This window comes from Neofelis nebulosa, chromosome 1 (assembly GCF_028018385.1).
Source record: "Neofelis nebulosa isolate mNeoNeb1 chromosome 1, mNeoNeb1.pri, whole genome shotgun sequence".
Taxonomy (NCBI): domain Eukaryota; kingdom Metazoa; phylum Chordata; class Mammalia; order Carnivora; family Felidae; genus Neofelis; species Neofelis nebulosa.
Window position 1 is genome coordinate 51,655,956 of NC_080782.1, and position 13,390 is coordinate 51,669,345.

The 13,390-nt window shown below is 47.1% G+C and overlaps 1 protein-coding gene across 1 annotated transcript in view; it reads left to right on the forward strand.

Annotated features, from left to right (window-relative positions):
• Nucleotides 1-13,002, forward strand: part of ADRA1B (adrenoceptor alpha 1B) — a 51,203-nt gene extending 38,201 nt beyond the window's left edge. Inside the window, exon 2 of the mRNA XM_058721903.1 lies at nt 12,366-13,002. Coding sequence (XP_058577886.1) covers nt 12,366-12,973 — 608 coding nt within the window. The 3' untranslated portion in view covers nt 12,974-13,002. The remainder of the gene's footprint in view (nt 1-12,365) is intronic.
• Nucleotides 13,003-13,390: the final 388 nt, after the last annotated feature.

The window sequence follows — 13,390 nt, forward strand, 5'->3', positions numbered from 1 at the left end:
ATATCTGTGGAGTGAAAAGCAAACACTCTTAATCTAGTGATTGTGCACCTCCTGGGTGCTCATGGATGGGATTCAGTGGGCCTGTGAGCCCTCAAATTATATGGTGCTAAGTTACCTGCATAACCAGCATCGGCAGGTGACAAACCACTTGGGTAGAGTGACACAAAACTCTTGGTTGCTAGATCCTGGAGTCTTAATGGCTAAATAAAATATACATAAAGACACCATTACAATAACAAGTAAACAATTCTAGACTTCCCCCACCCCAGAAGTGTAAGTGTTCTAAGAGTCCAGAGGCAATACTGTCTTGTGGAAACAGCCCAGCTTTGGGACCAGGCAGATTTGGGTTTGAATCCCAGCTCTACCATTTAATGGCTGTGGTGACACTGGGTGTGTTCTGTACCCTCAGAGACTTGATTTCCACATCTGTAATTGAGAATTGAAAATTAGAGAACCCACCTCTCCCTCCCACCTATTGTGAGGGTGAAATGAGGGAAGGTGTACAGGTCTCCTGGATCTTAGCAGGTCTTCATGGACTGCTCATTCCCTCCGCTTGCTTTCACACTTCTAAGGAAGCCATGCAGTGGGAGGCTGTGGTTGTGTGTCGGAGGATTCTGAGGGAGGCTTGGAAAGGATGGAGAGGAGAGGGGGACAGTGAAAGGCATCTCAGACCAGTGGACAGTGTGAATAAGGGGAAAGAAGCCAGAAAAGTGAAGTCATGTTGTGAAGATTCAGTCCATTGCAGCCCACTTGAGAAGGTCTTAAATTCCAGCCTAAGCAGTTTGAACTTTATCCTGTAAACCATAGGAGTCGCTGGAAGGTTTGGGGCAAGACTGTCAACGCCATGGTGAGGTGGCTCTCAGCCCAGCCTCTGCTCATCCATAAATCCCAAGATACCTAGGAAAACAATTTTAAAAATAAAATTGTAACAGGAGCTAAGGCAACGCTTTCCACCTCGGGATCTTGTTAAAAGCGGATTCTGACTCACTGGCTCACTGAGGTTCTGCATTTCTAACATGAACCCAGGTGATCTGGATGCTGTTTATCCATAAACCTCATTTTGAGTAGCCAGGGCTAACACATTTCAGTTTTCCTATAACACATGTTGGCTGAGTGCCTGTCATGGTCAGGCACAGTTCTAGGCCTTGGGGGAAAAGAAAAAATCAGACATGAACTCTCTTTTCTAGAAGCTCACAGTCTAATCAGAGGAGACGAGTAATTCAAGGTAGGAAGTGATAAATGCCATATTTTAGGTTCAGAGAAAGTGCTTTGACAAATCGGCAAAGAGAGATTGTTCCCAGTTGAGGGAGAAATTGCCTGGTGCTTAAGGAACTGAATAGAAGCTTCTTTATTATTATTATTATTATTATTATTATTAAACAATTTGAGTAAGAACCCAGACTTCAAAGTTGGATTTTAATCCTTACCAGACACATGATTTTGTTAATCTCTTAAACCTCAGTTGCTTCATCTGTAAAATAAATGAGATACAGTAACAGCAGGGCTGCTGGAGGATTGCACCAAGTGTTTGTAAACATAGTACCTAATAACTGGTTCTTAGGTTACTGTAAATGGGGGCTCTGGTGACTATCATTGTTCTCATCATTTGCTTTAAAACTTAACATGTCTAGTGGCCCCGAAGATACCGTATTTGTTGGACAATTTCATGAACTCATTCTAGGGTTAAGTGTCCAGTGAAAATGGAAAAACCTCAAAGGGAATTTCCACATCCAAGGAAACCTCCTTTATAAAATTGGTGCTGAAAGAATTAGCAACTATTTCAAATGTTTCAAGTTTTTATTGAGCCAAACTGTTTCAGCTGGGGAGACGCAGCTTGGCCATAGGTGTAGCTAAAAGCTCCTAAAAAGAGCCATGTTGAAAAGGAGTTCCACTCTATTTACAAGCTGATCAAAATGGTTTTACCACCCACTGGCTCCCCTGAGGTCATCCGCTTGTCTGATGCTCACTGTGAAATAAGTCAAATCAAACCTCTAATCCTCGAGTCTCAGAATGTCAGTGCCCTGGGGGATGTTACAAGCCACCTGGCCCCTGGTGGACCCGATACATGCTACATTATGTCCCCATGCCCTGGGGCAGTCTCCGAGGCTGCCGGTTGGTCATTCCTCCAACCACTGTTTAATGATGCCTACGGATGTAGGAATACATACAAAATTAAAAGGGCCCCCCTTTTCTGCTCTGCAGTAAGGGAATAAGGGCAGGGCATCCACAGGTATACCAGGAACTAACAGAGGAGGCTGCTGGGCTCAACAACAAAAGATGTCATTTCATACTTCTTTCTTCCTATTACCAGTGGGGGGGGCCTTGGGCAAGTGCCTCCTCCACCTGTACCTCCAGTTCTTCATCTGCAAAGTAGGGATAATCCCACTTTGCTCATAGGCTATTACAGGAATTAAATGAAATAGAGCAAGCAAAGTTGGCTGACGCGTAATAAGGACCCAATAAACACAGTGTCTTTTGGTTTACTTCTTATTTTTAAAATAATATTCACTGGCTTTTTCCCAATTGCAAAAGTAATTCATGTTTATGGAGAAAATTTTTGGAAAACACCAAAAAACACACAGAGGGAAAATTCACCCGTGAGTCTACCAACAAAGGGTAAACACTGTTGAGGTCTCCTTCCCTGTATAGCCTTCAGTCCTTTATCCACATCCACATGCATCTTTTGTTTCCCCATTTGCTGTACTGGTGGTGACTGACAGCTTCTGTGAGAGGCAGCCTGGGTTCAAATTCTAATTCTATCACCCACTAGCTCTGAGACATCCAGCAATTTACCTTCCGTTCTCCTGAGCGTAGTAATCACGGCCTCCAGGCGGGGCGCATGCAGGTTGGCCACCGTCACCTGGGAGTGCTGCAGACTACCCTGTGGAATGGTGCCCCCTAGCGCTGCGCCCGGCACAGTCATGCCGAGCTGCCTTCGGAACAGAGCCGGTTGAAGGCAAGGGAAGGTCAAAACATTTACCCAGTGATTGGCGCAGAGTTAAGAGCTTGTCAAACGGTAGATACTCTTCTACAAACGCACCCCGTGGTTTTGAAGACTGGAGGTTCCCAGAGGGTTGAGACCTTGTGTTCACTGTTCAGTTTTGTTGAATAGCACTTTAAGGACCACTGGGACCACATCCAGCCAAGAAATGCTTCTCCCTGAGCTGATCCCGCTCAGCCTTAGCTTTTGATCCTTACACTTCACAACCCCTCTACGTGGCCCTTGTAGCGTGGCTGGGCTCGCTGAACTGTCTGCTTGCCGCTCTGCCCCTCCCCCTCGGGTTCCAGCTCCTACCCTCCCCACCTGGGTGGAAGTGTTCAGAAGTGTTGTCCCATTGGATCTGCTTAAAAGGCCTCAGTGGGAGGCCACCAAGAGGCTTTAGAGTAGAGCCGCAGGGTTTCCCAGGGCGGCTCTTAGACTGCTGCTCAAATTAACTATGGATTTGAGTTGGTGTGCAAGACAGCTTGGCAGGACAGCTAGAGATGGCCCAGGAAACTCTGAATCACATACTCATTCAGTCCATCATGGAGCAAATTTTAGTTAGCACCTACCATGTGCCCGGCGCTGGGTTCTCCCATGAGAAAGTTGTTCCTTCAAGCCTTTAGATTCCTCAAAGGGGAATTCCTCTCAGTTTAGCAAGTAGTTAATACCCCACAACCCCCGCCAATCTCCCTTTTTGAAAAAGAGAGCATGCCTCAGGCTCACCACTGTCTGGAGCGATCCAGAGATACTAATATCATTTTCTTTTCATCTTCTGTTCCCCTACCATGACATTTTCTTTATAACAGATTTGAAAATAATGATAAAAAGCTTCCTAAGAAAGTTTAAGTTGAGACACCAAAAGTGAGTTGATCTAGAGAAAAGCATTAAGCAGCCGGTGGTCCAGGCAATTGAGTAACTGATGCTTGGGAGCCCTAGACTTGGGATGGTGAGCCTTAACCTTTTCACGGCTGCTGACGCCTTCAAGCCCATGACGACAGCTATGGGTCCTCCCCCAGAACAATGTGTACAATTTCCGCATGTTCGAGAACCACGTGGCGCCCACCCTTGGGCCTGCATTGGAAAGAGCAGTAGGGTGGGCGGTCCCACATCAGCACAGTAGATCCTGTCCTCTCCGTCACCCTCCCCATCTTTGCATGCTGGTACTGGCAGTAACCACAGCATCGGCATTGGCAATGGCAGTTGTGTTTGAAGCAGTCGGAACAGCTGTACTTACTGGGTACTCTCAACACGCCAGGCACTTGCCAAGCCTAAGTTCATCTCCTCCGCACAGAAAAGAACTATCACCATCCCTGTTTTCCAGGAAACTGGGCCTCGCCGAGCTCAAGGAGCTCAGCTGGGAGGCCAGAGTCAGCACCTGAACCCAGATCTACTTATGTCTGCACCGGTCCTTAACGCCTGACCTCCACAGCCTCCACAAATGTTTGTTGAATCAAATGAATGACACTTGAGCAGGTCCTGGCAGTCGTTCTGCTCGTCACCAGCTGAGTGACCTTGAACAAGTCACTCACCCTCTCTGAGCCTCCGCGAAGGAAGGTTTCCTGGCCCTGTCAGGCCGTGATCATGATGGTAAAATGCAGGGCAAGGCGCACCACGCCATTTCATGAGCAAGAGACGGGGAGCCAGGCTCGGAGGCACGTCCCACAAGCTGGTGGCCACGTCGTAGAGACTGGCACCACCCTGACCTGAAGCAGAAAGAGCAGGCTTCCAGGAACCCACATCTCCTGTTGATATTCCCTTTCCCTCTCCTCATGGCTTTGTTGGCCCCCAAGGTCTGTTTGGATATCCGTTCCTGATCCTTTTTTAAGCCAACGAGGCTCAGTGCCTTCCCTATTACAACTTCTTGGCTGTAACAAGGCCCGCCTGGGTAGCAAACAAGACCCCTCAGCCCTGTAGCTTCTGTGCAGCTGGGGGGAGGGGAGGAGGGAGCAGCAGAAATATGCTTGGAATCAGAGAGACCCGCCGTCCAGTCCTTGACCCACACTGCCCCTCAGTGGTAAGTCCAGAGAAGAGGGCACATCCCAGCAAGGCTGAGCAGGGCTTCCAACCCCAGCTTCAACAAGACTCTGAATTTTAAGGCTGGAGAGAACCCAAATGAAACCACTCACCTAAAGGAGGGAAACTGAGGTTCAGAAAAGGAAAGCAGCCTACTCAGAATGAAATATCTAGTTACCAAACACTGGTCTCACACATAGACTTTCTGTAATTAGATTTCCAGTCCAATCAGTGATTGACAGGAATAAGAATTATTTGGTTAATTAGCATTAATGCAAAGTTGACTGGGTGGCAGGTTCCTGGTACCCTGAGTACTAAAAAGGACTTGACATGTTTTATCTTCTTAGTTCTCAAAATAACCCAGAGGCATGGCACTATTATTAGCCCCATTTTATTGATGAGAAAACTGAGGCTTAGGGACAGTGTGAAACTTGCCCAAGGTCACATGGCTGCTGGGGAGACAGCCTGGATTCTATTCTAAGGAGTCCAATTCTAATAAGGAAAGGGAATCTGTCAGAAGCCACTGAAGGTCTGCTCAGGGTGGGCATGCGATCTACGGTCTTCATGGGGCCAAAATCAAACAGAATGCAAAGGAAACAAGAGGGCAAAGTCATTATTCAGCTTTCAGACAAGCAAAAATTAAAACCTGACCAAACCCAGAGTTGCAGAGATGTAAAGAAACTATCACAATCATATACAGCCAACAGGAAGGTAAATTGGTACAATTAGTTCAGAAGGCAATCTGGCTAGCTTTCAGCACTTAAATGTGGCACTGAGTCAGTGATTCCTCGTGTAGGAGTTTATCCCACAGAAACACTCAAACATGGAAAAAGCAAAATGCATGAGGCTTTTCATTACTACAGTCTGTAACAGACAAAACTTGGAAATCACTACTTGACTATCATTAGAAAAGAGTTAAGCCTGGAGAAGGTTAAACTACTATATATCCAGATGGTAGGATATAATGTTCCGACATGGGGAAATGTCTTAAATATTTTCTAAGTGAGGAAAGAAATTGGGGGAAAGATATGTGTATAACTCCCATTTAAAAAAAAAATTTGAAAAGGATAAAAATAAAAAATAAAACTGTGAGCTCTGGTCCCCTCTACCTGAATGGAGAAGAATTTTCACTTTATAATATGTAGATTTTTTTTTTTTTTTTGGTAATGTAATTTTTAAAAAATCAGCATGGATCACTTTTTCATTTTACGTAAGTGAGGTTTTTCTAATAGACTATTTTTAGAGCAGTTTTAGGTTCACACCCAAATTGACAACAAGGTATTGAAATTTCCCATACACCTCCTGCCCCCCACATCCACAGGCTCTGCAATTATCAACATCCCCTATCAGAAGGGCACATGCGTTACAATGGATGAGCTTACATTGGCACAACATTTTCACCAAAAGTCCATAGTTTACATTAGGGTTCACTCTTGGTGTTATACATTCTATGGATTTGGACAAATGTATAATGACATGTATCCACCATCATAATGTCATACAGAATAGTTTCACTGCCTTAAAAAACCTCTGTGCTCCCTCTTTTTTTTTTTTTTCTTTGTAATAAAAGTACGCAAATCTGGAGAGGAAAAGAAAAGAAATGAAGAGGTGGTTCTTGCCCAGAAGGAATTTTTTTTAAGATTATTTATTTATTTTGAGAGGGCGGGGGAGGGAGGGGCAGAGATAGAAGGAGAGAGAGAATCCAAGCAAGCTTGGTGCTATCAGCCTGGAGCCCAGTGCGGAGCTCGATCTTACAAACCCTGAGATCATGACCTGAGCTGAAATCAAGAGTCAGATGCTTAACCTATTGAGCCACTCAGGTGCCCCTTGGCAGAAGGAATTTAAAGTCTGGGTGTGGGCGAGGACTCAGTCAGCCCTGGAATGGCTTAACAACATTAACAGGCAAACCATAACAGAATGAGATGTGATTGTATACCTTCTGTGGGGTACAGAATAAAGAAGTCAATCTGAGTTGGGTGAGGTTCATCAGGGAAGAGTTCTTGGAGGAGGCTCATGCCTGTGCCAGGATATAAAGTATTTTTGGAAAATGGCCACTATGTATTATTTTCAAGGTGCCAGACCCTATGTCTAGTGTTTTACAGGGATATTTTCATGTATTCAGAATATGGAACAGATACTGTCCCCAATTTATGGATGAGAATATTGAGTCTAAGAGGGCCAATTAACTTTTCTAATGTCAAACAGCCAGTACACACAAAAAAAGTGATTCAAAACCAGGTCTGTGTGATCCCAAGCCCTGTGCTCAGGCCACAGAATCACACTGCCTAAATCAGCAGAAGGATGATGAAAGGCAGCCAAAGAATAGAAGGCAAAGAATGATCTTCTTCTCAGAGGAACAAGTGGTTCAGGGAGTCCAAACTCACAATGTGGCTGTAAATAAATGCAGTGAAAAAAGTCAGCAGCATCCCCTTACTTTTGGCTGAACACTTCTCAGAGCCATAGTCCTTGAAGAGTACTTTGTAGGAAAATAAAGGCAGAGATCCAGCCCATCAATCATTGTCCTTGACACAAGGCTTCCAATATGATGGAGGTGAAGAAGCACCAGACAGAAATGCCACTTGGGTGTAGGGGGACAGAGTGACATTTATGCCTCTATCATAATGCCATGTGTGTTGTGTTGCAATGACCTGTTAACACATCTCTCTCCCCACATGCCTGTGGGCTGCCATGGGGCAGAGACCACACCCCAATTCATCTCTGTATCCCCCTCGCCTTGGCCTCATGCCAACATCAGCAGGAGCTCAGTGTTTGTGGAATGAGTGAATGAACAAACAAATGAACAGGTGTATACACATGTAAATAGCAGACACTATCATATGTTGATGTCCTGATGTATAAAATAGGACCGACAATAGTACCTTCATCAAGGGATTATTGTGATAATTAAATGGGCTAATGGTATAAAGAGTTTAGCGCAAGGCCTATACAGAGCACACACACAATGGAAACAGTGGGTCTGAGGAATATTAGCCATTAGCCTTACTGTTCCGCGTATGCTTTAAAAGAGCCAGTCCCTAAGGATGTGTCCCCATTAAGCCATTTATTGCCTATTTTACTATCATCTTCAATGGGGCTCGTAAGCAAAGCTATGAGTATGTTTTCAGCATGCGTGTTCTCCAGCTCTTCATCCTCCTTACCTTTGCCACAACTGTCTATGCGTCTGCAGCCTCTATCGCAGGTCCTAAGTGTCCTCATTAAGACCGCGTGCCTACATGAAAAGATGCTCAACATCACTCCTCATCAGGGAAATACAAATCAAAACCACACTCAGATACCACCTCATGCCAGTCAGAGTGGCTAAAATGAACAAATCAGGAGACTATAGATGCTGGAGAGGATGTGGAGAAACAGGAACCCTCTTGCACTGTTGGTGGGAATGCAAACTGGTGCAGCCACTCTGGAAAACAGTGTGGAGGTTCCTCAAAAAATTAAAAATAGATCTACCCTATGACCCAGCAATAGCACTGCTAGGAATTTACCCAAGGGATACAGGAGTACTGATGCATAGGGGCACTTGTACCCCAATGTTTATAGCAGCACTTTCAACAATAGCCAAATTATGGAAAGAGCCTAAATGTCCATCAACTGATGAATGGATAAAGAAATTGTGGTTTATATACACAATGGAATACTACGTGGCAATGAGAAAGAATGAAATATGGCCTTTTGTAGCAATGTGGATGGAACTGGAGAGTGTGATGCTAAGTGAAATAAGTCATACAGAGAAAAAACAGATACCGTATGTTTTCACTCCTATGTGGATCCTGAGAAACTTAACAGAAGACCATGGCAGGGAGGGGAAGAAAAAAAAAAAGGTTAGAGAGGGAGGGAGCCAAAACATAAGAGACTCTTAAAAACTGAGAACAAACTGAGGGTTGATGGTGGGTGGGAGGGAGGGGAGGGTGGGTGATGGGTATTGAGGAGGGCACCTTTTGGGATGAGCACTGGGTGTTGTATGGAAACCAATTTGACAATAAATTTCATATTTAAAAAAAAAAGACCACATGCCTACACGTACACACGCTCATCAGCATTTATCCTCTAGGGTAACGTGCAAGGCTTCCAAGCTTTTCTAGGTTTCCCTCTCTCCAAAATCTATTCTCCAGTTTCCCACGTTGTCAAGACCAGTGCCTATCCCCTTCAGACTCAGTGACAGTCTTCCCCGTGGACAGAGACAACTCATTCCATGATGGATACTAGCTGTTCACACGCCATGTATTTGGATTTCAGCTGGGGTCTTCCATACAGTGTCTTAGTCCAAAGGAGTATGTGGGATGGTGGGGTGAAAATCTAATGGTGCTGGCCTTGTCACATATCAGATCACGAGGTGGCGCCCTCTTCTGCCTCATCTGAAGCGAATGCAGAATGTGGCCCACTCCCACATTTCCCCCTGAGTTGGGAAAAGAATCAGTGTAGTGGGGTGCCTGGCTGGCTCAGTCAGTAGAGCACGCGGCTCTTGATCTCAGGGTCATGAGTTTGAGCCCACGTAGGGTATGGAGATTACATCAATAAATAAACTTTTAAAAAAAGAAGAAGAATCAGTGTACCTTGTACATATAATTAGCACTTACATCAAGGACAGCTGGGTAGATTAGTCGGTTGAGCATCCGGACTCTTGATTTCAGGGCTCAGATAACGATCTCATGGATTGAGGGCCAAGTCAGCCTCTGTGCTGACAGTGCAGAGACTGGGATTGCCTCTCTCTCTCTCTCTCCCTCTCCCCCGCCCCCACTCTCTCTTTGTCTCTCTCTCTCTCTCTCTAAAAATAAATAAGTAAACTTTTTAGGGGAACCTGGGTAGCTCAGCCAGTTAAGCATCTGACTCTTGATTTCAGCTCAGGTCATAATCTCATGGTTTCGGGAGTTCAAGCCCCGCATCGGGCTCCGCACTGACAGTGGGGAGCCTCCTTGGGATTCTCTCTCCCTCTCTGCCCCTCGTGCTATCTCTGTCTCTCTCAAAATAAACGAATAAACTTTAAAAAATAGAGCACTTACACCCGGATACAGATAACCCTCTTTCTAAATGTAAACCTTTGCCTGGCTTAGCCCTGCACCAGGAGCCCAGCCGTCTCCCCACCCTTGCCCACCACCACTGCCATCCTTGGCTTGCTAAGCAGAAAACTAGGAGGCTCCCTATAACAATAGGCAAACCTCAAAGAATCAAAAAGGAGAAGTGCTACAAGGGGGAAGCTCAAGTGTAGCCCCAAATCAAAGGATTTCTATCCTGTGGCTTCTATGCCACTGCCCCTTGGCACTTTCGGCCACTCTCTGGGACTCAGTGTTTCCATCTGCAAAAGAGGAGCTTGGATTTGTGATTGCTAAGACACCCCCCACCCCCATTCAGATATTCTAGGAGTGTGTGCTCTTCATTCGCCAAATGGAATCAAAGTTGATCCAGAAGACCAGACCCTTGGGAAGCTCACAGTTTAAACAGAGGAGATAAGACAGGAATATGAAAGTCACTGTACCACCAACTTAGTGGCAGGGTTAGGGAACATAGTTTGAAATAACAAAATGTCCTGTAAAGTAAATTGCATATATCAAAACATTTAAAGATACATATACAACAGAGAAAAAAATCTGAAGGTATGTGCACCAAATGTAATTTCTCTGCATTGCAGGGTTATGTGTGCTTTTAAAATTTTTTTTCTTTTTTTCTTTTTTCTTTTTGTATTTTCTCATTTTTCCACCAAGGGTATTATTAATCACCTTTAAAAAACATATTTTGTACTCAAACAGACTTAGTTTGAATCCCAACTATACTACAAACATGCTGTGTAACCTGGGGCAAGTCATTTACCCTCTCCAAGTCTTAGCTGCCTTGCATTTAAAATGGAAATTGTTTTTAATTTAATATGCCATAAAATGTTTTTGGACCTCAAATTCGAGGGATGAGTTAATCATGTTTCTCCATCATAGCACCTCATTGTAAGGCCTCTCTCTTATTTCATTGATTTATTTCCTTTTATTCCCATTTCCCTCGGCCTATCCCCTTAGGCAACCATTTTGTGTTTGACATTTTTTGAAAGTGTTTTTGCAAAATGCGTGTGGTGGTTTGGTGTGTTACTTAAATAGTATTACGCTGTAAATCTCAATTCTGTTTCCTACTTTGTTCCTAAAGAGCGATGTTTTTAAGCCTTTGCACATTGCTATATGGACATGCCATTTTTAGGGCCTTATCTATCTGCTGCAATAATCTCTGTGCTGGGCTTCTACCCCAGGCTACCTTTCCATAATTCTCAGTGAGGAACACCTATGTTCTCTCCAGCTGTCTATCACCATAAGCAACACTGCTCTCAGCATTCTTATAGGTGTCCCCTCGTGGAACTGTGTGAAAAGTCTTTGAGATGTATACCCTGCAGAAGAACCGCCAGGTTAAGAGGTATGTGTATATACTTGATGAGACCAAGTGGTGCCAGAATCTTCTCCAGTACAGCTTCACAGCCAGTGCTCCCCACCAGCCAGGCAGAAGGCTCCCCATGTCCCCACACCCCTGCCCACACTTGGCACTCTCTAGTTCCCTGCTTTTTGCCACCCTAACAGATACCTTATATCTCTTTGTGGTTTTCATTACTATGCATCCTACTCCCTAATATTTTGAGTACCCTGGCATACGTTAGCCCTCAGGTTTCCCCGCTTTGTAAATTGCCTGTTCACTTGCTTAGCCCACATTTCTACTGGGAATGCTGTTTTTCCTGTTGATTTGCAGGAGTTCCTTATATATTCTAAATACCGATCGCTTGACTGTCTTAGACATTATAAATACCTTCTCCCACCCTTGCCTTGCAGTTTATCTTTCTGAAGTGTTAAGTCATTTTCCTTTCAGCCCTAGATCAAAAAGATCGTTCCTTTACTTTGTCTTTTGAAGTTTTACCTTTCACATTTAGGTCTTTAACACCTCTCGTATTTGCCATGGAAATCAATCGGTGTCTGCTTCAATGCCTCTTGTAGGGCAAAACAATATAGTTAAAGCGCCTAGCACAATGCCCCAAGAGCAGTGCAGTTGCGTGTGGTGATTATTATCACTGGAATACAAAGTGGTAAGCGCTGCCCTGGGATATCTAGAGAAATGGGAGGTTGGGTGCTGGTCAGCTAAACCAGGAAAGATTTTAGGGAGTTTCGGTGCTGGTTAGCTCAACCAGCCCCCCAAAAAGAATGTCGGATTCGCTCACTTGGAGAAGGGAGAGGCGAGCGCTCCAGGCAGCGAAAGGTGGCCTGGGCAAAGCCCTGGCGGCGGGAGCGCTTCCCGGGCGCCGCGTTTAGGCGGAGCCCTCGGAGGAGAGGACCTGACTACTCACAAACTGCTATCTGTCTTTCTGCCCGTGCCCACCCCACCCCTTCCCCTGCAGGCTCCCTGTTCTCCACCCTGAAGCCCCCCGACGCCGTGTTCAAGGTGGTGTTCTGGCTGGGCTACTTCAACAGCTGCCTCAACCCCATCATCTACCCGTGCTCCAGCAAGGAGTTCAAGCGCGCCTTCGTGCGCATCCTCGGGTGCCAGTGCCGCGGCCGCCGCCGCCGCCGCCGCCGCCGTCGCCTGGGCGGCTGCGCCTACACCTACCGGCCGTGGACGCGCGGCGGCTCGCTGGAGCGCTCGCAGTCGCGCAAGGACTCGCTGGACGACAGCGGCAGCTGCCTGAGCGGCAGCCAGCGGACCCTGCCCTCGGCCTCGCCGAGCCCGGGCTACCTGGGCCGCGGCGCGCCGCCGCCCGTCGAGCTGTGCGCCTTCCCCGAGTGGAAGGCGCCCGGCGCGCTCCTGAGCCTGCCGGCGCCCGAGCCCCCAGGCCGCCGCGGCCGCTACGATTCGGGCCCGCTCTTCACCTTCAAGCTCCTATCGGAGCCCGAGAGCCCCGGGACCGACGGCGGCGCCAGCAACGGCGGCTGCGAGGCGGCGACCGACGTGGCTAACGGGCAGCCGGGCTTCAAAACCAACATGCCCCTGGCGCCCGGGCAGTTCTAGAGCCACCGGGGGGGTTGGTGGGGAGGAAACCATCGTGGGGGGAGGGCGGGCGGAGGGGGGGAGGGGCGTCGGCGCCCGGAGGCGCGGGCCCCGGGGGAACCGGGGGGAGGGGGGCGGGGAGAGGGGCAGCTGCTTTTCTGGCAGGGGCATGGGTGCCAGGTACAGCGCGGAGAGCTGGGCCGAGCATGCTGAGAGCCTGGGGGACCCGACGCCGGCCGGGATTTCCGTCTCTCTCTCTGTATATATCCAAACGAGTCCCTCTGTACATGTATTTAACCGTGGGTACACGTGCGTGTGTCTGTGCGGTGTCCGTGTGGTCTGCATGTGTGCGTGCGTGGGGCCGCCCGTCTGCGGGGGCAGAGCGAGTGTGCGCCCGGGAGGCAGCGGGGGCGTCGTTTGTCTCCGTGACTTCGTACC